We start from the raw sequence: 23,234 nt of genomic DNA on the forward strand, positions 1-23,234 counted from the left end.
ACTTATCGGTTTTTGCAAACAAACTCTTCATATATATATACATATATGTACATTTACTAATTTATTATTCATTTATTATATATATATATATATATATATATATATATATATATATATATATATATATAATATCTATATACATATGTATATAGATATATAATTATAAAATAAATAATTTATAATATATAATCGAAAGCTTCAACCACCAGCCAGCATCATACTTCCCAAGATGACAGAAGTGTTCGGTAAAAATATCAGCATCTTACCACTTTACATAATGGGTGTGTACTCGTGTGAGTGTGTGTGTGGGTGTGTGTGTGTGTTTTTGACAAAGTATGACACGTACCTTCTAATAAGTGTCATTGTTAAATTACCATATTGTATAATGTTCTTGTTATGAATAAAATAAGCTCAAACACATACAACTTGTTCCTCACATCCTGCATTGCGCAGTGACGTAGAGCAGTGTGATCTTGATTCTCGACGCTATTAACGATCAAAGATGCTAATGGCGTCCCTCCTCCCACGTTGGACGACTTGGGTTCCTTGGCTAAGCAGCTATCTCGCTCATGCGTAGAATAACTTTATTTTCTCTACATTTCTTTTTTTTTTCTTTCTTTTGTTTTTGCCTTCTTGTTTTCTGACCTCAGATTGTAATTGATTGTGTGAAAAAGCGGCAAAAAATAGATTTGTGGCGACTGCAGTAGCCGAATGCAATATTTACAATACATATATAATACAGATATTTATTGTTCATACATTTATTTATTTATCTATTCCTTTTTTATGATTATTATCCTGCAGGTTTGGCCTATTCAGTTGTACAAAACTGTTTCCCAAAGGTACCCTGCAGTTCCTCATGGATTTATACATCATGAAAATACATGGAACATACACCTATGTACATGAGTTACACATAAAAAGTTATATAATTATACAACTGGAGAGTTATCCGAGCAATATACATTGTTTCATGCAGATACAAAGTCAGAATATCAAGTTTGGTAATTTACGTGGAATGAAGCCCAGATATCTGCATACACTCAACAAAAGTATTTAAAAAAAGATAGAAAAAGAAGATAAGAAACCCATCTGCGTCCGTGGAATGCACATTGATGTGCGCTAATCCTTTCTCTCAAATTAAGTCAAATTCCAAAAGTTTTGCGATATATTTTAGAAGTATAAGGAAGGACGTGCTGAACATTACAAGGGAAAGCATTCTACAAGATAGCTGCAACAAAATTAATACAGACGAGTTATCTTTTTTAATTCCGTCCTTGTGTGCAATATATATATATATATATATATATATATATATATATATATATATATATATATATATATATATATTTATATATATTTAATATGCCTTAACTTGTAGGAAGCCCATTAACACTCATGTTGGAAAGATTATAGATCCGACTGTAAAGATCAATCTTATAAGCAAGAAGATATGGGAGAAAATGTAAATAAAACTTGAGCCATAACCTGTCTTATCGCGGTTAATAGCAATTTTGTAATACAAGTGGTGTAAGCGTTTTCTACTGTGTGGATGCAAGAGTCACAATAGCAATTGACTATCATGTTCTGATTCGATCTTCAACGCATTGGCAAAAAGTAAGAAAGAAAATGAAATGATTATGTCAGTGTAAAGATGACAGGTGAAACGCGCGATTGTGTATAATGTTTTTGTGATCCTCCAAAGTCAGTACCCGTATCCCGTCTAAATCCAATCGTTATGGTGGATGCTCTCCACTCGCGCTTATTGAACTGGGCGTATTTTCATCTGCGTCTTCTTCAAGGCCGTCGTATAGCCTTTCCACGCGGACCAGAGGATGTTGGTGACGTCCGCTCCGCGAGGCCGGCTCCGGTAGACCCCGTTCAGGTTGCTCTCGAAGCATCCGTCGTACCACCAGGCCCCCTGAGCCGACGCGGCGCACTCTTGCTCCGAATCGCGGTCCCGAGTCGCGAATTGCTTGTTGCCATGGTAACCGAGAGAATCCCCTTGATGATACCAAAGGAGTGATGATGGAGGGATCGGTAGGCAGATCAGATGAACAGGGAATGACAGAAGAGAGAGAAGGAGGATGGGTAAGAGGAGGACACATCAGGTAGACGGGAGATTTGTATTCTTCCAAGCGCAGTTGTATATCTAGAATTTCGATTAAGTATTATATTTCATGTTAACGGTCAAAAGAATAATGCAAACAAACAAACACACACACATACATATGTCATTATTTACATTTATATTCATAAATATATTTGATATTGCTTTTACTTTTGCATTTATATTCACATTCATATTTATACAAGCTAAGATCTAAGATGCCTACCGCAAGTTGGAGGTTCAATTTACATTATTGGCCTGAGCTAGCCTTTTGCAAAGGCAGCTTGCTATAATTTCAGCACACACACACACAGAAAGCAATGGACTCGCACACACAGCGGCACGCGACTCGCTCCGATCCGATTGCTGTGTGCGTGTGAGTCCATGCTGCTCGCTATATACGCGAGTTAGTACATTGCTAGCTGTCTTTGCAAAAGGCTAGGGCTGGGCAGACGTTTGAACTAAAAAAAAAAAAAAAAAAAAAAAAAAAAAAAAAAAAAATGGATAAGAGAGACCTCCCATCCCCTCCCCACCCTCCTCCTCCGACCCCTTCTTCCCTTCCAGACACACAAACAATGATTTGCAAAAAGAGTGGTTAATACACTGTGCATAACAATTCATATTATCATGCTTGGAGCTATACTCAGATGATGTGGGGTTGAATAAGGACGGCGACTCAATAATTGAATGTCTATGAGAAGAGCTGTTTTGTTTTTCCTCAGAAATTCAAAAGTCCGAACATCGCCTGAGGGCCCCCCCCCCCCAATTTTTGTTGCAAAATGCAAAATGTCTATATCAGATGATTATAAATCGCAAAAAAATGTGAATATAGATACACACTCCGTCAGACTAAGCTCTCGTAGGAGGTTATCATTTTTTCCCTTTGTGTGTGTGTGTGTGTGTGTGTGTATGTATGTATTTTTCTACATCTCAACAAAAAAGTAAAAAAGTATCAACGCAAGTGATCAATAAAAAGGAGGTATACTTTTGACGGGTATAAAGGCCTTTTGCTAATAGATAAATTTTAGGATGCAGATGGGGAAACCCACTAAAACGAGAAGCTTGTAGATAGTGGATTCTGCCAGATACAATATGCAATGTATTATACAAAAAAAAGAACAAAAGAAATGTTACCAAACCCAATTCATGTTGCTTAATCAATAAGCAAATTAAACATGAATATATACATACATTTGTATTGTTTAAGGGGGTTGATAAAATAGATTTCGTGTACAAAATCCAGCAGAGACGATACTAACAAACAAACAAGATACAGGACAGGCACACAAGCTAAGACATACGAACAAGAACACTACAAACGTTGATGTTTATCTTCAACCCGCAATAAATTCCTTCGAGAAATATTGGTCGAACCCAGTTATGCTTTCCCTTTAAATTTCACATTTGAACAGAAACAATCCTACTAATTCTATCTTTATGTACGTGTGTGTGTGTGTGTGTGTGTGTGTGTTTAGCCTACATTGTGTGCGTGCGTGTGTGTGTTATGAAACCTCTAGCACGTTTTCTTGAAATAACGTGTTTTTGTATTGTAATTACCTGCATCACCGTTGTACGTCCCAATTAGGAGCTTGTATCCCGTGCTCTCGTCACCCAAGCGGAAGTAATCGTACTCCGCAAACTTCCGGTTGCCCTCGAAGTCTTCCAGATCGACCCGTAGGACGTAGTACGTCTGAGCCGAAAGGCGATGGATCTTGTCATTCCCGAGCCAGTGCTCGGAGTTGATGTTCCCGAAACCGTGCTTGTAGTCGTTCCAGTCCCGGAAGAATGTGACACTCCCGTCTTCCCGATTTTGAATGACCTGGGAAGGATGGGGGAGTTGGGGGGGGGGGGGGGAGGGGGGAGAATATTAGTCAAGAGAATATCGGATGGACAGATTGAGTAGGTGAGTTTTGACATGACAAAAACACACTGGAAAGTCTCTGTTATTATACCTGTGCTCCACATTGCCTCCCTTGGCAACCGCCTAAAGAAAGCAACATGTGGCTCTTTTCGTACCACACTCTAGCTGCTGTCACTTTCTCGAACTTTAAGTCAACTATTCCATGGTAACCCTCAATCAATGTCAATCGAAAAAAAAAAATTGCGGTCCTTATTTTTGCGACAGAGGCTTAGACGTGTGGTGAGATGGTTAGGCCTACTCCTTGAAGCTCTGTTAGGTGCCAAAATACCTTTCTGTCCAAATCAATACACCTCGGAGAGTTACATTTAAAGCAATAAGGTATCAAGCACCCCCTTGATTAAAGTTGTCAGTTCCTTGTGTCCTTAAAGGGATGGTACAGTTTTGGTTGAGATGGGGATTCAGATCTAACCTTTTGCGAGATGGTGTTTAGACACCACTTATTATGAATTGTGGGCATTAAAGAGCATACAATTCTAAGAGAAACTACAAGTTTATTTAATGAAAAATGGGTTTGAAATGGCTGAGATATTCTAGTACAAAGCAAAACAAAATGGTCCTAATGGGACGTGTGTCCACCTTTCATGCATAGTGCACACAGAAAACAAGAAGTTTTCTTCATTTGTTTTTATTTCTTTCAGTATAGGTGATTCACTGACCATTGCTGGTCATATGAGGTTAGTCTCAATTATTTGATATAAATTGTGTGCTTTCCACATGATGTCAAGGGTGGATGCTTGTAATATGTTCATCATGCTTTTGATTATGATGAATCATTACAAAATTATACTTGTATCTATTACAACCGTTTTATAGTCATCTAATGCAATTAAGTAAAGGTAAAAGAAAAAGGCGTCATTATTTCTAATTAGCAAGCAAAGATATGTGCTCAAGATGTTTTTCTAACAACAAAAGTGTTTACATTTGTTTGTTTGTTTGTTTGTTTGTTTGCCTGTCTGTCTGTGTATCGTTTTTTGCCAAACAACATGAAGGGTCTAATAAAACAACTATCACGTGCACTAAGCTACTCACCGTCCAACCACCGCCGTCCGTGTCCATGTCACAACGCACATAAAATGGATCACCGTTGTCCTGGGGGTATATGAGAAAGCGCCCGCTAGCCGTTTCACTGAGTTCCATAACTTGAGCGCAGTCTCGAGGCATCAGCTTCTCTGTCAGCGAGTAATTCTCGCAGACTGCAGAAAAAAAAAAAGTTGTATATATATATATATATATATATATATATATATATATATATATATATATATATATATATAGATAGATAGAGAGAGAGAAAGAGAGACAGAGAGAGAGAGAGGGGGGGGGGTTTATTATCTCTTCTGTTCACATTTAGAGTCATTCTTCTCGAAATTGAAGTCATTACATAATGAGAGGATAAAGATTTTTTTTTCTTTTTTTCTGGGGTATCATTATTATTATTGTCATCATTATTATCCTCATTATTATTATCATCATCATCATCGTCGTCATCATCATCATCATTATTACTTTTTGTAATTACTGGTTGTTACCTAAAGATATCACAAACTTAAATTTTCATTGAATTCTTGGCCCTGTAAAAAATAGATAAATGAATAAAAAAAAAATACATTATTACTTGTTATCTCCTGACGTGGGTATGTCAGGAGACAACATGAATGGATTTTTTTATTTATATATATATATTTAAACTTTACGAAAGAAGAAACTCACATAGCATGGACCCTACACATGCTTATAGCAAAGAGGTTTTTCGGCGTATTGTGCGAATCTGTAATGTTGTTTAGAATGCTAGACCGGATGGATGAAAACTCCCGACGGAAATTTAAAAGGTTGGATTTATACGTTTCTATCGTTTATATACACGTCAAAACAAAGCCGTAAAAAGACGAGGAATTTGACATCGAATCTTCCGGTCGCTGCAAAGTTTACTTTCGAGTCAGTCAAAGTGACGGGTACAAGAAGATCTTTGACCTCATACCGCATAAATCAGGCGCATGGACACATCACCAACATAATATAGACAGTCACATAGCAACACACATGTTAACTGCATTCAATTTTTAAGCATAGTTAAAGGGAAATGGAATCTAGCTAAACACGTGGATTGAGTGAATTCAGAAATCATTGTGGAACTCATGAGTCAAGTTTGAAGAAAATCTGACAGTCCTTTAAAAAGTTATGATTTTTTTTTTTTCAGTTGTTAAAATTTCGCTCCCGCCATCGCTGGAAAAGTATAAATACTTCAACCATTAGCGCTGTCACAGTAGGACAATGATATATCAAAGGAATTCGACATAAACCATTTCATTTTTCTATAATGAAAGAGCACTTGTCGGCCTCTTTCAGAAGACAAGGGGAAGAATATTAACCTCATTGTATAATCATGTTGACAAACCCTAGCAATAAAAACAACTCGACGCATGAATTTCATTATTTTTATCATAACGCAGTACCTGCTGTATGCTATAAGGAGTATAGAAACAACACTGGCTGTCGGGGAAAGGTAGGTGGTCTAGTGGATAAGACACCTGTCCACTGATCAGGAAGTCGTGGGTTCGAATTTTGCCCGAGTATGTATACATCCATGATTATGTTATCATGGCTACTACTACAACGCTGATTAATTCGGTGCTTATTTACGTCGATGTATGTGGGGCAATTTGCCAGAACAGTTGCATTTACCATGTAAGTAATAACAAAATTGAAGAAAATTAGTATTTTCATTACAAATGGCATGTTGTAGAATTCGCCTTGTTTCTTTAAATCGTTGTCTTATGTTATGACAGCACACGTTTTTATAGTCTTCTCATCTGGCAGTTGAGTTATACCGAAAATTTGTGAATTATACGGCTTTTGGACGGGTTGTCCCATTCCTCAAACTTCACTCCTGTGTTTTGCTAATATTATGGCTGCATTAATTTACTCAATCGACATTGAATATTTGAGTTTCATTCCCCCTTAAAATAAGACACTTGGGATCGATGCAGCGCTTGTAGGGGTATAAAGCGTGAGATATTGGCAATCATTGCCATACCCGGGGGATAGCTTATTTTCTCTTTTAAATACGAAGAAGCCGTAATGGTATGAGACGTCAGTGCTCATTATTGGTCTCGGCGGGCATCGAACCCGAGGCGTGTTCATTGTTAAGCCCACATAGCAGCCCGTACACTTGGATAATTAATTTAAACTTGTCCTTTATTCCGTCTTTTTTCCTCACCACGATTACAGCTTTTACGTCTCTCTCTCCCCCGTTCTCTCCTCTCTCTCTCTCTCTCTCTGCTCGCACTCTACATAATGTGTGTGGGGTTTTTTTAATGGTTACAAAGATTAGTGAGTGTAAACTTAGTCGTAAAACAGCAGTAATACATTATCATCCGGTGCTTCTAACAGGCATTGCATTACATCACACAGACTGTGTAAGCGTTGCGCAAGAAGGAAAAATAAATACAGGGTATTTTTTTTAAGTCACTACAGAAAATACATTCAAACGAGTTTGTAAGTATAACTCAGGGTCTAAATTTACCATAGCTACGAACAGCGGAGATTTAGGGTGATAAATAATTGAATTGATATACACAGGCACAATGTCTTGTACAGTCTGAAGTAACCCCCATTACAGAATGACGACTCCATGCACTGATAAGTCTGCTTGTCGTATAGGATCTATATAGGTGCTATGCTGAAAGCATTTTTAAACTCTAATGGAACTGTCTCGGTTGATGAGTCTGTTGAAGAGACTACTGCATAATCAAGACAATTCTACTATTCTACCACTACTATTACTTGTATTTCTACTACTACTAGGCTACTCATCATCATCATCATCCTTACCATCATCATCATCATCACCATCAACATCATCCTCACCACCACTATCATCCTTACCATCATCATCATCATCATCATCATCATCATCTTCATCAACAACATCACCATCATCATCATCAACATCATCAACATCATCCTCACCACCATTATCATCCTTACCATCATTATAATCTTCATCAACATCACCATCATCATCATCATCCTCACCACCATTATCATCTTTACCATCATCATCATCATCCTCACCATCATCATCATCATCATCACCCTGATAAGGACGACAAAAAGATAATAAAAGCAATGATAACTGTACCAATCGTGAAAATGATAACATGAAGCATGATGGGGGTCATCACTTATTCATATTCTGTGGGGTTTTTTTTCTATGTGCCTTGTGATTACCACATACTGTTCTGAAGGAGAGGTTAACTCGCATTTTCCATCCTCTTTCGCACTACACTGCATACAAAGAGTATGAAAAACTGCCTCTGGCGCCCTTGGCAAATAACACGAGATAAGCATTATCGCTGTATTATTTTCTCCGATACCTTACGCTTGCGTTGTGTTTGAGCGCGTGTTTGAGATTACGTTCTTTTACATGTATAATCGGAAAATTCCATGTATACGCCGTCTTTGCGGCGGTCACTTTTGTATTACTGTAGTGAACTTGAAGTCGTTACAAGTCGATTGTTGACCTTTATTGTAAAGTACAGTTATTTCATACCAGTACGATATGGATTGCATGCACATATATTTCTAATGGTGGAGCAACGAAGTCTTATTACGTTGACGCGGTAATCCTATAGCATACCAAAGTGATCTGATTATAACGAAGTTCTCATGCATGATAAACATTATATCAAACAAATACCTCGGCCCTTCTTAAATAGGCATGTATTCGCTGAGGATGAAACCCTGCCTGTTTTCTCGCGTGTAGCATCCCTCTCTTTAGAGGCTTAATCTCAGAATCATACGAGAAGTTTCTTCGTGACATAGATGTATAATAAAAGATAATCTTGGTTCTTGTTTCCTTTGTTTTGTTTTGTTATGCCTTGTTTTGGGTTTGCTTTCCCTATTTTTCTCTAGTGAATGACAAAAATAATTAACGTCTAACAAAGGAAACCTGCATAGTGTAGACACTTCCTAGCTAGAATATAACCTTTAACACAAACCTTTTAAAGCTTTATCACGTATCATATGGACGTATCACAATTTTACAGGAGCAAAATATTTCGAGTGTGTAGATGTTGCCTTATAAACCTATCACTCTTGTGTCATGCAGTCTATCTACCTTCTCTGCAATTTCATCTTCGCATGTGATACCTTGATTACAATTCAATTCTGACTTTTCATCAAAACAAAGCTCTTGTCGTCTGCGCTCTTGTATTATATCTGCAAAGACACTTCTGCATGGTAATCAAGAACACGCGCCATAGCTTCGCGATGAAAGGTCAAGTATTTTTTCTTCTCTCATCTCTCTCTCCCTCTCTTTTCTCTCCTCCCCTCGGTATCTCATTCACAATCATAGTTTCGGGGGGGGGGAGGAATTTCTCTGAGAGTGTGTGTCTCTTTCATATCCCTTTTTAATCAAGGAGTAGAGATATAATCATATTGCAAACAAGAGGAGCATAAAAATATAGCGTGTGATGCCCTTCAGATAAGGGAGTTTTGTTATATGTTCCAGTTCTAGGATGTGTAATTCAGGCAAGCTGAGGGACTTACGCTTCCTTCACCTGTACTTATTACTTGGTGAACAGGACAAAGTCGAAAAAAAAAACGCTTTTGTTGTCAGGTACAATGTGCGACTTTCTGTTTTTTAGGTTAGCTAGAATTTATTACGAGACACAGTGATCGGGGTATTTTTCTGATCATGAATAATGACATATTATAGTATACTTTTTCAAATGTAACTAATAACGACTTCATTCTAGAGATCTAGAATTATGCAACATCGAAAGTTTGGTGATATTACTCCTGTTTTTCTGACCTTACTTAGTGCTGTTGATTATTCTCAGAGATCCTGTTTTCCTGCTCAATCCTGTTTTCATGGTATTGTAGTCATTTTTGCTACATGGACAGAAACCATTGTCTTATCATTAGATTACAAACGCAATATGAACCAAAATACAAATCCAAAATTACACTCTCGATGCTTTTAATTAGCGTTTGAACAGGCTGAAATAAGATTTTGGGCTTAATTTGCATAAAGGAATGATTAAAACTAGAAATTGATGATTTCGATTGTTTCTGTTAAGACACAGTCTTGTATGACTTGGATGTTGCGCCAAATTTCGTCCCGATCACGCTACTGATGGCCGAGATCGGGTAGGCGGGGTGGGGGGGGGGGGGGGGGAGGGAGGGGGAGGGGTAGGGGGGTAGGGGAGGAGGGCAGAAGGGTGGAACCCGGATACAGCATAATATAGCCAAAAAGCCCAACCAGATTTGGATTAAGTCTTCTAAATCTCAGAAACAAAAGAATATGAAAATGAAAGATATGCAAAAATATGTCAATTTTAACAAGTGACCAAAACAGATTTCAAACGACAAAAAGTTCTTCTTTCCCTTCACAAAATGATTATAAGCGAAACAGCAATGATTGATAAAGTAAGCAGGTAATATAGCAACTGATGACAGAAAATAATGATGTCTTTATGGGATGGGACTCAATGAGACAATATTTGTCATTCGGATAATGCAGCATATCACTACCTGAAGATTCTGTATTTTAATCGTATTGTATGGTTTATAGTATCACTGTTAGCTCTGAAGAAAATACCAACAAAAAGAAATGTGCTCGACTTTCGATATTGTTGAATTGCCTGTGATAGTAAAATATAACAAACAATCGGGAGAAAGTTAAGGAAAAATATATTTCGATGTATATCTTTGTAATGTATCCTTGTATAACCCGTATTGTTATCTACGTTTATGTATTTTGCTCCGTAAGGTTACTGTACTTTTCTTTAGAGTGTTTCATCAGGAAAAAGTTGCATAAAACGTCCTTCATACATATTATATACATGACGGCTTGAACATTATGAGCATGGCTACATTAAATTTGTCTAAAGTCCGATTTCAATCCATTCCTTTAAGGAGTGTTCATAAAATTATAAAAGAAGATTATAAAAGAAAAAAAATGCCTCATTAATCACACGCCTGTTCATTTTATATGCAGTAAAATATGACTTGGGAGTGTGACAGTGATTAAGTCATATTAAAACCGCGTTTTCATTTATCTGAAACCCGAAATCAGTTTTGGCAGTACAAAGCGACCCCATTCATCTTTGATAAATTTTCCCACGTCCGATGTCACAGAAATTTTCAAGAAGCGGCTAATGATGGCACGAAAGGTCGGTTCAAACTGCGCAAAGTCGGTTTTCCCTTTTGTTGCCAGTCACGTTCTTTCCTTTCTTCGTGTTTCGGCAGGTGGGTAACGCAATAATAGTCGCAATTAGAGGGTATATTACACTCTTTCGTGCAGGAAGCAATAACAAAAGAGGACCCAACGTCACGAACCATGACTCCCATATGGTGGTACCGTAATATCCCAGTGATTGTGATAGATCAACTTACGCCCCCTCACTTACAAGTTCATTGACCCGAAAATTTATTGTGTCGATAATCGTCACAGTATGACGTACGACTGTGTGCTTCGACGGTAATGAACCACAATCTGAGCACGTCCAACGCCACAACATTCTGATTGACCGAGAGTTGGCGTCCTACCCGTTGTGTGTCTCAGCAGATGCCAGCTGCTGGCAGTAGTTATTCCATGGAGGTACAAAGGTATTCACAGTATTACGTCAACTTTCTTCAATAAACCGGGTTTGTGTGTATTCATATTTCACTTAAAAATGTATAATGACGTACGGGCCTACGTAGGGGCCTATGAAAAACAAAGAAACATAAAGATTCACAGGTATAAAAGGCAGATAGTATTCTTGCTCTATAAAGCTTTGCGGTGATTTAGTTTTGGAAGTGCAAGAATGATACAGCCCGATTAAAGGCTCTAATAATGGAGCCAAATAATGATAATAATAATGATAATAATAATAATAATAATAATAATAATAATAATAATAATAATAATAATAATAATAATAATAATAACAATAATAATAAAAATAATAATAATAACAATGATAATAAGAATGATAATAATAATAATAATAATAATAACAATAACAATAATGAAGGGGTAATTGATAACCTATGTTGATCTCCTTTCCATTGGAGTTACAACAATGTCAGTGACATAGAGCAGCCCTCTCCATTTTCCGCACGTGCGTCGTGCGCGTTGAACACGCTCTCCCTCGTTTCCATGGTGATATCAATACCTGTATGTTCATTGGACGTGAGGGGTAAGAACAGGTGGGCGCCTCCTCAACAAGTTTGTTTCACCTTAAGAGGTCATTGTACTCGCCTACCCCACGTGATGGGGCAGGTGGCGGGAGGGGGGGGGAGGGGCGGGGAGAAGAGAGCCTGACAATAACTAGATGGGGTTACCTTTAAATACATTATCTGACTATTGAGGATTGTTGTTTTGTAACACATGTACAAAATCAGTTGTCAATGATCCACTCTTTGTGTTTAAAGTCCGTAGAAGATATCTACGAATTATTGTTCTCATCTACTTCTTCCTTTGATGCAACGGACAGCCCAATGATACTTAACTTTGCGCTCGCCAATCTTTTTAAACAACACTTTTAATTATTGTCATGTACTACTTCCATCGCTATTATATAAGTCGTATACCACGGTAATAGGTCGCTAGTGAGTTTGTGTCTTAAGTTGTACACGCATTTCAAAAACACACTGATTTTCTCGAGCAATATTTTCGTGTTAGCAAATAGCTGAATTACACCTGTACCAAAAGGACCGTTGCATGCTGGACAAACAGCAAATTAACAAAATCAAGGGTACGTATGAAGGAGATTCTATGAAGTTTTATGCTCAAGACAAAATAATTGAAGTTGAGATCACATGTCACGTCACAGAATCGTCAAACTTTGTTTGCTTGGTCCTACATTCGAAATTTCATAACTTTGCAAACAAACAGATATTTCTGATCAGAATTCGGTTAGACATTCATTACATTTCTGTTCTTAATACGCTCTCCAGGTCTAATCAAACAAACTTATTTCTGGGGTCTAGACTACGACTTTGATAGGCAGCCTGCGTTAAGTCCGACAAATGGTGGCGCAATTCCGTCTGGGATTAGCACAGTAAGTGAATGATTTTGAAATGCTAATGCAATTACTGAACAAACTCACTCCGATGACATGAGAAACAAAAATAAATAAATGAATTCACCACAAGGATATACGATATAGATTGATGACTCCAGCAATAGAATGGCAAGTGATCTTTAATCTCATTTTTTTTTTTTTTTTGGTCAACCGCCGCGCGCCTATCTCCAGGATAAAAGAAAACAAGAAATAAAATAATATTCAAAGTGTTATGACATAACAGGTAGAAACAAAAGTTTGTGAACATTTTTTAATAAATAATCAAACATTGAAAATAAACAGAATGAATAAAAATAGATGATATATATGAAATAAGAATAAGCAAACTTGATGTATTCTGTAATATTCTGTATTCTGTATTGTTACTTTATGGTAATTGTATTCTGTATTACTGTTGTATTTTGTTAGTCTGTTGCAGGGCCCCAAAAAATAACAGTGTATCACTGATGGGGCTACCCTGGGTAAAGAATACTGAATAAATAATTAAATAAGCCAAGCACAAAGAACTACACAAATACAAACGAAACAATGCAGGAACAGGAAGACATCACAGCTTGACCAAAACGAAGAAACAGACTTATATCTTAACATCATTATTATGCTTAATTCAGATGATCTAAGAATCGAAGAAGAAAGGCATGGAGACGGTGAGGGTACAGGCATTCTTTCGCGTCGTTAGAAAAATGCAAAGGGGTTCAACAAAGGCATCTCGGCAGGCGCCCTCTAAAGCGTATCCGGGCAATTACCCCCAGAGGACAATTACCCCCAGCTAAATACTGGTTAGTGGTAAGGTTAGAGTAAAGATTAGGGTTAGGGTAAGGTTTAGGGTTAGGAGTTTTGGGTTAGGGTTAGGATTATGTTCAGTATTAGGATTAGGATTAGGGGCAGGGCAAGGGTCCGGGGTAATTGCCCAGGGGCTAATTGCCCTAGACCCCTCTAAAGTTACCTGTATGCACACTATACAAAAACAAATACCAACGTTTAACTGTCGTAAAATGTACAGCCAGACATGTCCTTCGATACTGTATCAGCGTCCCTACAAATTTCAATAATTTCGTACGATGTGTGGTATACTGGACAAGAGGGTGATACATCTATGATCTGAAGAATGCTTAGTTCAAGAAGGGGAGCTACTTCAGTGTAATCACTGTTCTCCCAGATTCGGCTATTTTTTCTATTCAAACATTGTGTTGCCAGAAGCATTTGATCGTGTAATGATTGATTCCATTCTTTTTTAATTGAGATATTTGGGAATAAAGATGCTATATAAACAACAGCAAAAAAAAAAAAAAAAAAAAAACAATGATAAGATGATTTGGGATATTTCCAATCGTAACTTCAAGAACATTTCTTGTCATGTATTAAGTGAAGTAAAACTGGAAAGGTTTTATCTTGCTCTGTCTGATGGTCGACTCACTTTGAAATGTTTTAATGGCGCTTAACCCGATTTTGTTATCAAACTATTCAAATATCATATCTAATATATTGTCAAGAGGGGAAAGATAGATAGGAACATCTCGTTGAACAATGATGCAGCGGGCTGGTCTCAACCAAGAATCTGTTGTTATATTAAGAGACCAGACCCTTATTCACCCTACACCGCCCCTCCCCCGATAAAAGTCAATTGTACAAAAGTTCTTTGTTACCAAACCACAGTTGTAATGGTGCTGACAAGGACTTTTGTGTCTACCTCTCTATCTCAGAAGAAGCCAATCACAAGAGTTTCTCCTCAAGCCGTGTTCTTCGACTTTGTAAAGCATTTGTAGATTGCAGAGTCCTATTACAGATTCAGACAAAACTTTTTAAACTACTTTCTTGCACTGTAATTTCCGGGAGGTGGAGAGTGTCCAGAAGGGGCAGACGTCATTTATACTGGTGTCAACACTGTCCTTAATTGAAAGATGCAGAAAAATCCCAAACGGCAAGCTCTAAGGTCCCATGGCTCGATTCTTATCTAGACTTTTGATCCTATACGTATCACATCCACCATTATTCAGCGATATCAGCTGGCGACACGATGATTTAAGCAGGGTGGTTTCTGAAACGTGGCAACGCATGTCAATAATAAACGTTGACACCTATATTTCTTTGTTTTATTCTACTTCCATCCACGCTGTCTCCTCGCAACGAGGTATGTTGTTGACAGGTACGCACGTTGCCATGGTAACATCAATGTTGGCTGGCGGCATGTGTATTTTACACAAACCACGTCACACGAGTTTTAGTAATCTGGAAGTGTGAGAGATTTCCATCGTGCTAGCGTGGGAGTTAAAGACTCCTGTTCGAAGCTAACCATGTTCCCTCTCTCATCCTCCTTACCCCTCATTCTCTGCCTTCTATCCGTCTCTCTCCATCTGTTCCCCTCCCTTGGTCATGATGTTTGTGCCCATAAGTGCGATGACCAGATTATTTGGGAATATAGGTGAGATTTTCGTCAAGTACCAAAATCACTCAGGAAACAGGTTCCTAACTCTCTAACTCTCATCGTGGCGCTAACTTCCCCCCCCCCCCCGCATGCTCTCATATTGCTGACCACAATTTGAAGAGGAGAGCAGCCTATACATCAACATTGATTGCGCAATCTTGAATTGCTTTATGCCCCCCCCCCAAAAAAAAAAAAATGAAATGAATAAATAGATTTTTAAAAACGGGCTCAAGAAATAATGTACTGGATTATGTAAACAAACACTGAGGAATGTCACAGGTGGATGTCTCTATACAAATTGCTGGGAAAATCTCATGATATCATGTTACTCCCTGGAACATACTGAAGGAGAGACAAACAAACGAACCTACAAACACAAACGGAGAGAAGAACAGAAAGAGAGAAATTGAAAGAGATCGGAGAAGCAAAATGAGTTAGGACGGCCGCTTAAAATAATTTTACCTTTGAGAGATAGCGTTTTAGCACAGAAATGAAGTGGTTTCTTCATTGAAGTTTCTGTCACTTGGACATTCACCTCTATGTCAGCATCTACTATCCTCACTATTGTCTCAATTATATATATTATATATATATATATATATATATATATATATATATATATATATATATATATATATATATATTTACAATCATTATATATCATATATTCCCTGGTTTACCAGCTATCCTATAACTCTAGACGAAAATAAGTTGTTACAGTCATTTCATCAGCGTGAGCTGATGAGTGGGATCAGGGGAAGGGGGAGGGGCAAATCCAAAACAATAAAGGGAAATCATCCATCATTTCTAAATGACAAATATTAGGACGCGATGAGCTTGAACGTGAAGAAACAAAACATAGAACGCCCTCCTCCTGAAGTCCTTGAAAGTGTTTACGCACAGATGTAATGCCATCCTAATCCAAGAGAAAATAACTCGTATTTGTGTTTCACTCGCACAAGAGATTAGTTTGAAAATCCATCGTCGAGATGGGAAGACTAGGGTAAGCGGGCAGTACGTGCAAATATGCAACTTGGATTTGAGAAGCAGAGGAGACTAGCCCTAGAGTGTGCGGCGTTCTTTCACCTCTACCAAGGAGCTTATATCTCTATTATAACTTGTAACCGCTCCCTTTGTTAAAGAGATGGTATATTATTGGTTAAGATGAGGATTCAGTCCTTAACTTTTAGCAAGAATCTTGGAAACCAAGTTAAAGAAAATGTTAAAGAGCTGGATGAAAATTTGTTTTGAAATGGCTGAGATATCCAAAAACAAAGTAAAACGAAATGATCCTGAGAAAAGGTGGATCTCATCGTTTATTGAGATTGCTTTGATTTGGATATCTCAGCCATTTCAAAACCAATTTTCATCAAATAAACTTTGAATTCCTCTTAGGATTATATGCTCTTTCTTATTTCATAAATTATGAGGTTTCTCATTATTTGAAAAGAAAATCATTATCAAAAAAACGTTGGAAACCTGTAGCCCCATCTTAAACCGAAACTGCACGATCCCTTTGGAGGGGGTGTTTCCTCGAGTATGTTTGTGGAATCTGCGGAAACAGGAAAAAGATTAAAATACTCCTCTTGATTGAAAGCTCTATGAGGAAGACTGGACGATTCCTTTAACAGGTTTGATTCTTGTTTTATTTCAATGTATGTGTGGGTTTTTTTTTTTCATTTGACGCTGTGTCTATCTGGTGAAATCTCTGCAGCAACGCGTAATATGTCCCAGCGGAAGCTCGATATGTGCAGAAAACAAGGAATTTAACAAATCTGTTTTTTGATGAAACGTACACACTCTATGCTCCTGTTACTGAGACATACTGAGATAAAAATTTTTCCCCTTGTCTTACTGAGGAGTAAGGTGAAGTACTCTTTTCATGACACAGAAAATGAATTTTTGTGAAAAGCACGTTTGTATTTTCTGTTATTTTGTGTTTTTACTGTAACATCACTACTGCAGAGTTGCCATCCGGCTAGGAAAAGCGGCGCATAGAATCATCAACGTTTGAGGAATAGATACCTGTAGAACGGATTGTTCGATTTCCTAACACTTTCATTAAGCGTTTAACTATCACCTTCCCCGTACTCGCACTATTTTTGCAAAGAAAACAATTATATTTACTGGACCCAGATATTGGAATGACCTCCCTCAAGATATTACTTCTCCTTATCTTTATTCACCTTCTAACGCAAATTAAAAGTTATTACCTAGTGGATACACACTACCAAGTGTTTGGCAACTTTTTTTTTATACTCCCAGTCTTTTGTCCTTGTCCGCAGCACCAAGTTATTAAAGTTATTTAATGGTACCGATACATCTTTAATATATAGCATTGTTTTTCAAACACCGCGAGATCCGTATACAGTCTGGTTTGTGCGATATCTATGTGGTTCAGTAGTTTATTCTTTATCGATTTTTTGTACTGGTATAATTTCAGTTGGTCAAGACAAACATATCCGTTCTCCGTGAAATTATATGCCTATGAATTTGGGAACCTACAGTTTTACAAGCGTTAAAGCTTTTATGCAGGCCCCATCATATTTCTGATACTTATTTGTGACATCTTCATATGATATGATATGACCATGTACATTTGTGTCAAGAATTTTTTTTCTTCTTCTTCTTCAATCAAAAGACATGATTGTATATATTTTGTATTCTTGTTTTATTGTCAATAATTTTGTAATCTCATCATTGAGAAAGTGGAAATATGGAATAAGATTTGAAGAATTTGAAGAATGTGAAGAATAATCGTTGTGCATTCGCTAATTATACCCATGTGTGAAAAGAATGCTTGGGAGAAAGTTTCTCTTTAAGCTTTGACGTTTGGATAAACACATTTTTGTAGCTCCGTAAAAAGGGGTTATGATAGGGCCGTGAAGGGTGGCTGTCGACAGGGTATTAATAAACATAGCGTCAACATTATGTGCAACCCCATCCCCCCCCCCCCCCCACCACCACCACCACTCTCATAATTTTGGAATGGCTGCATACCTTCATTTTTTGTAATCTTTCTCACGGATAGTATATGCTTTCATCGCACATTATCGGCTATTCGTATTTGTGAACAGTACATGTGTTTCACATTGTAGATATCCGTGCATACATCATCGTCTCTTTATGTCTACGAATGTGATGTCTCTTTCACGTGTCATAGTAACAGGTGGTCCTACGTATATATGGAAGTGTTCTACTTTACGCAATTCCCACTGGAAGATAGAATGAGAAGGGGGAGGGAGACTCTAAATACAGTACTTCAATTCATTATTCGCGGAAAGTACCTTTGCTCCCACGGCATGTATTCCTAGGGATTTGGGTTTTTCTTTTCACCCGAAAGAGAAGACAAATCTTACTGTGACTGTGATATGTGTGATAAATTCAAAAGTAAGTTTCTCCAGTCTTTCAACTATTTCCCCAGGCTTCCGGCTAAGAGAGTGTTTTGATGTGAAATGGGTAGACCCCCCCCCCCCCCCCCAACCCAGTTTCGTCAAAATAAGCAAAATAGAGATACGTTAGAGTTTGCATGGAAGTTATGTTTATCATAGTCAAAGGACTTGTCCGGTCTTACTGGTGCTATTTTCTTTTCTTTTTACAGCTGCAGTGCTGTCAGATAATAATTTACGAGCAATCTATCACATTCTACATAGGACACTAGCTGTTCTCCTTTTCCAGACAGTGTCTGTATGACGGTACATGACACTGTATTAATAGTCATTCTCACTCTGTACAACATCAGGTTTTACGGAAGGGGAAGCGAGAGTGATTAAGCGTTTGTTTCATCATGTGCGATCAGGAACATGGGAACATAAATTAGACAGTGACATGCAAAGTTTGAAGACAACAAACTCGTGAATGTAAAAGGACAGAAATAGGGGAGGGGAGCCGTATAGAGCCCCCCTCCCCCCCCCCCCCTACACACACACACGCACAGACCCACACACTCACACGTATACCTGTAACGGCACAACAGAGCAAACTTACAAGATTATTGAATTGACATTGAACAGCAGGAGTAAACATCAGGAAATTGTTTAGTTGGGAGGTTGGAGGGGGAAAACAACACTAAGAAAAGCAACAAAGGCAAGAACACAAAGTGAGCCGTAGCGCCCTCCCCGTCAGTATCCTAACAATGTTCAAAGTTCATCAACCTGATTGATGCTGCACGTACAACCAAATGAAAGATAAAAGTACTTGGCGTGCTTTCTGAGCTCAGCTCTCGATTTCTCCAATCCGTGTCATGAACTGGGCTGGATATTACATCAACACAGATGAGTGGATGGATAAGATGTGCAACTCATGATATACACAATGCAGGGCTACCGAAACTCCGACTTGAACATTTCGTATATAGTCTTGTTTATTATGAATAAACAGTATGATAAAACAGTTGGCTGCTAAATTGCTAACGCATAAAAGCGTCCGTTCGGTTTGTTTTGGTCCTTACAACTCAACAAAAGCGAAGAAAAGAAATCAAACACATTAGGCACATAGTTCGATTCCATTAACTCATGTTCGCTTCAATAAAAAGTGATACTGTAAACGAAAATGGTTTCATAAAGAATAAACAGCACGTTCAAAATTAAATGAAGAACTAAACCTAGTGTTTGGATCTGTTCTGCTTACAGTGTCGTATACGAAAGAAAAATAATGTCTTTAACTTCGATCTCGGACCCCATACATGGACATTTTCAGTCTGTATTTTTTGGCACAGCATATATTCCATTTCAATTTCAATTTCAAAGTTATTTCAATTTTCGACAAAACATGTATATTTCACTTCCTGTGATAACTGAGAATAAGGTAAAATGAACGTTGTAGAATGAAAAGACTATACAAGAATTGAGGAACCTTATAGTATTGTAGTAAAAAAGAAACAGAAGTGGTTGAAATAAAGTACATGTATAACCTTACGTAAAGTGCGAAAAATGGAGGGACCCACTAAAAAGACAGAGCTTGTAGAATGTGGGCCCCTCTGGAAGAGAAAATCAATGGAAAGATAGATTGAAGTACCGGAAAAAAAAAAAAAAGAAGAAGAGGAAGAAGTCTGGAAGCCCGCTGAAAAAAAATAGATTAACAGATAAATACACTTACATAGACGCGAACAAACATGAAACGAGACTAGACAACAATAAAACTATTCTACTCTTCTGAAAGCCCTGGAAAGGGGAGGTGGGTTAGGGTAAGGGTTAAATTAGGGGCACAACACAACCCCGAATTTGCAATGTGAATCAGCCATGTCTATCAGCGGGGCACATTCGTTGGTAAACTCTTCAGTGATGTGTGACACGTTACCCTATATAGACTGCTTGGAGTTTGACGGGGCAAGACAGACTGTGTCATCGGACACCAAGTCTACTCTCTGTGGTATTAATGCCCACAAAACGAATGTTTGTAAAACGCACACACACACACACACACACACACACACACACACACACATCAGCCATCATACACGACAAGCACGTAAGAACTCGTACTCGATGATCGTTGTGTGTTTTCGAAAGTATTTCGATAATCTTCAGTGTGGAACAATGTGACAGGTTTTTGAATAATTAACAGATATTGGAACTTTTTGAGAGCCCTTTCACAGGTCACGTGGGTTAATTCGCTGGTCTCTATCCAATACACATTATTTGTAGTGTTTTGATTTGTTTCATTTTGATATTACATTCCTTGTTGAACTTGAAGTCAATGAAACACACTTTAAATCGCCTCTGAACTTGCAACTTACCCTATGATTGTCACCAAAGTATACTTAAGATCACATGATTAAATCCGAGTAAACCACTGAAGAGTTCGTTTATTACTGAGATAAAGGAAGTAGCATTGTTAGTTTATTTATTCGAACACATTTATACACAATCACCTTTATTCTGCCAAGAGCTCTGAAGCAGGTTGTAGCCTAACATGATTACACAGGTGCAATCGACGGATTAATCAGCCTGACCCATGGAGCTATTCCATGGTTGAACTTTGACTGCTTCCGGTTAAACGTTGTCTGTGTGAAATGACAGGGTGGTAGCTTTAGAGGGTGCACGGTCGCGGAATAAAAAAAAAAAAGAGGAAAAACAACGTTGCGTCTTAAAACCTTAGTTGGTGTTTCTAAAATTAGAGTGTTTGTTAGCTTGTTTGATGTTGTTGTTGATGATGATGATGATGTTGTTTTTGTTTTTTTCTTTTTCAAACTCCAAAATGGCTTCTAGTGGATATCATTACAATCATATGAAAGCATCGCAAAAGAATAAACAAGGGGGTATAAATCAAAAGGGGATAATGATGACGAATGTTAAATTTCAAAGAAGCATCCAGATTAATGACTGTCGTAGATCATGGACATCTCAAAAGGGGACAGACAAGGTTCGTTCGTGTGTAAGACTTTTTGTTTGTTTGTTTGTTTTTGTTACGTTATGTTTTGTTGTGTTATGTTTTGTTTTATTTTGTGTTGTTGTTGTTTTTGTGTGTGGTGTTTTTTTTTTTGCGGGGGTGGGGGGGGGGGGGTTGGTGAAAATGGTTGGAACCCGCACTCAACGCACTTTCGCAAGAAGAGAACACTCACCTGGTTTTCTGGGGATGCTTTCCAGACTCGCCAAGATTCTCTTCGACAGCTCCCTCTGTCTCGTTGCCATGGCGACCAGCTCCTCCAGCGCGGAGCAATTTGTCTGTGCGGGACTGCCAACCTGCGATAAGCGAAGCGGAAACATGTTTTCAATGTCATTGGGTTTTCCATTTTTGTAATAGGAAAATTAGGTAGCCCCTGATTATTCCCCCTCGGAATGTCTTGTGCAGGGGCTGCCGGGATGGTCCGTCCATATACGGCAAGTAAAGTGAAGGAAATTTGACTGAGTTCCCATGTAATCAGCAAATCTTTATACGATCTGAATACCTTGATTTGCAAAGTAAGCTTTCAGGCGGATAGCGTGGAAATCAAATTCGATGTCTTACACATTTGTGCGCTGTGCTTGGGTGTTTGTTTGTTTGGTTTCTTTCTTTGTAAGGACACGGACAGAGAGCGAAGGAGAGAAAGAGATATGAACTCAGCGAAAATTCAGCATCAACAAAATTCAATACAGTGTATCTTATGTTTATCGTCTTATCATCAAAGGTATCATGCTTACTCTTTTTAATGTAAGAAATCAAAGCTCTGCGTTTGTGAATATATATATATATATATATATATATATATATATATATATATATATATATATAGGGGGGGGGGAAGGGTGGCGAACCCCATAGGATGGTGCATGTTCAAGAGAGGCCTAGTCTATTGACTATACATCATACGCCATGTTCAAGTTCACTTTAAGAAAAAACATGATTTAAAAAGGTTTATTGTGAAACTTTGTTATACGGTTTACTTTTCTAACGTTGATAAAGTTGCATAATGATGCTCAAATAACATAATTATTATGAAAAAAAAAACAATTCAATCCCGCGCAAGGTTTAATAATTATGCTTCCACTATGAAATCACACTTTGCAATTTTTCAATCATTTCCGTTTCGAGTTTTGAGTTTGAACATTGGGTATCAGCCCATGTACACTTAATTCAAAACGGATGAGTCTAATCCCATCAGTATTCTCATCTTTCTTATTCCCTGGAGTCCGTGAAAAGACAGCGATACACAATCTGACGTCAAAACATGGAACTTTGTGTATGTACAATGTTATCACTTGCATCTTATAAAACAGCGAA

The 23,234-nt window shown here is 37.9% G+C and overlaps 1 protein-coding gene across 1 annotated transcript in view; it reads right to left on the minus strand.

The window, feature by feature from the left end:
* Positions 1-1,373: 1,373 nt before the first annotated feature.
* Positions 1,374-23,234, minus strand: part of LOC140238448 (ficolin-2-like) — a 44,598-nt gene continuing 22,737 nt past the window's right edge. Inside the window, exons 2-5 of the mRNA XM_072318352.1 lie at positions 22,096-22,216; positions 5,061-5,224; positions 3,668-3,929; positions 1,374-2,004 (exon numbers count right to left, since the gene is read on the minus strand). Of these exons, the coding sequence (XP_072174453.1) occupies positions 1,763-2,004; positions 3,668-3,929; positions 5,061-5,224; positions 22,096-22,165 (738 nt within the window). The 5' untranslated portion in view covers positions 22,166-22,216 and the 3' untranslated portion in view covers positions 1,374-1,762. The remainder of the gene's footprint in view (positions 2,005-3,667; positions 3,930-5,060; positions 5,225-22,095; positions 22,217-23,234) is intronic.

Source organism: Diadema setosum, chromosome 15 (genome assembly GCF_964275005.1).
Source record: "Diadema setosum chromosome 15, eeDiaSeto1, whole genome shotgun sequence".
In the NCBI taxonomy this organism is placed as follows: Eukaryota; Metazoa; Echinodermata; class Echinoidea; order Diadematoida; family Diadematidae; genus Diadema; species Diadema setosum.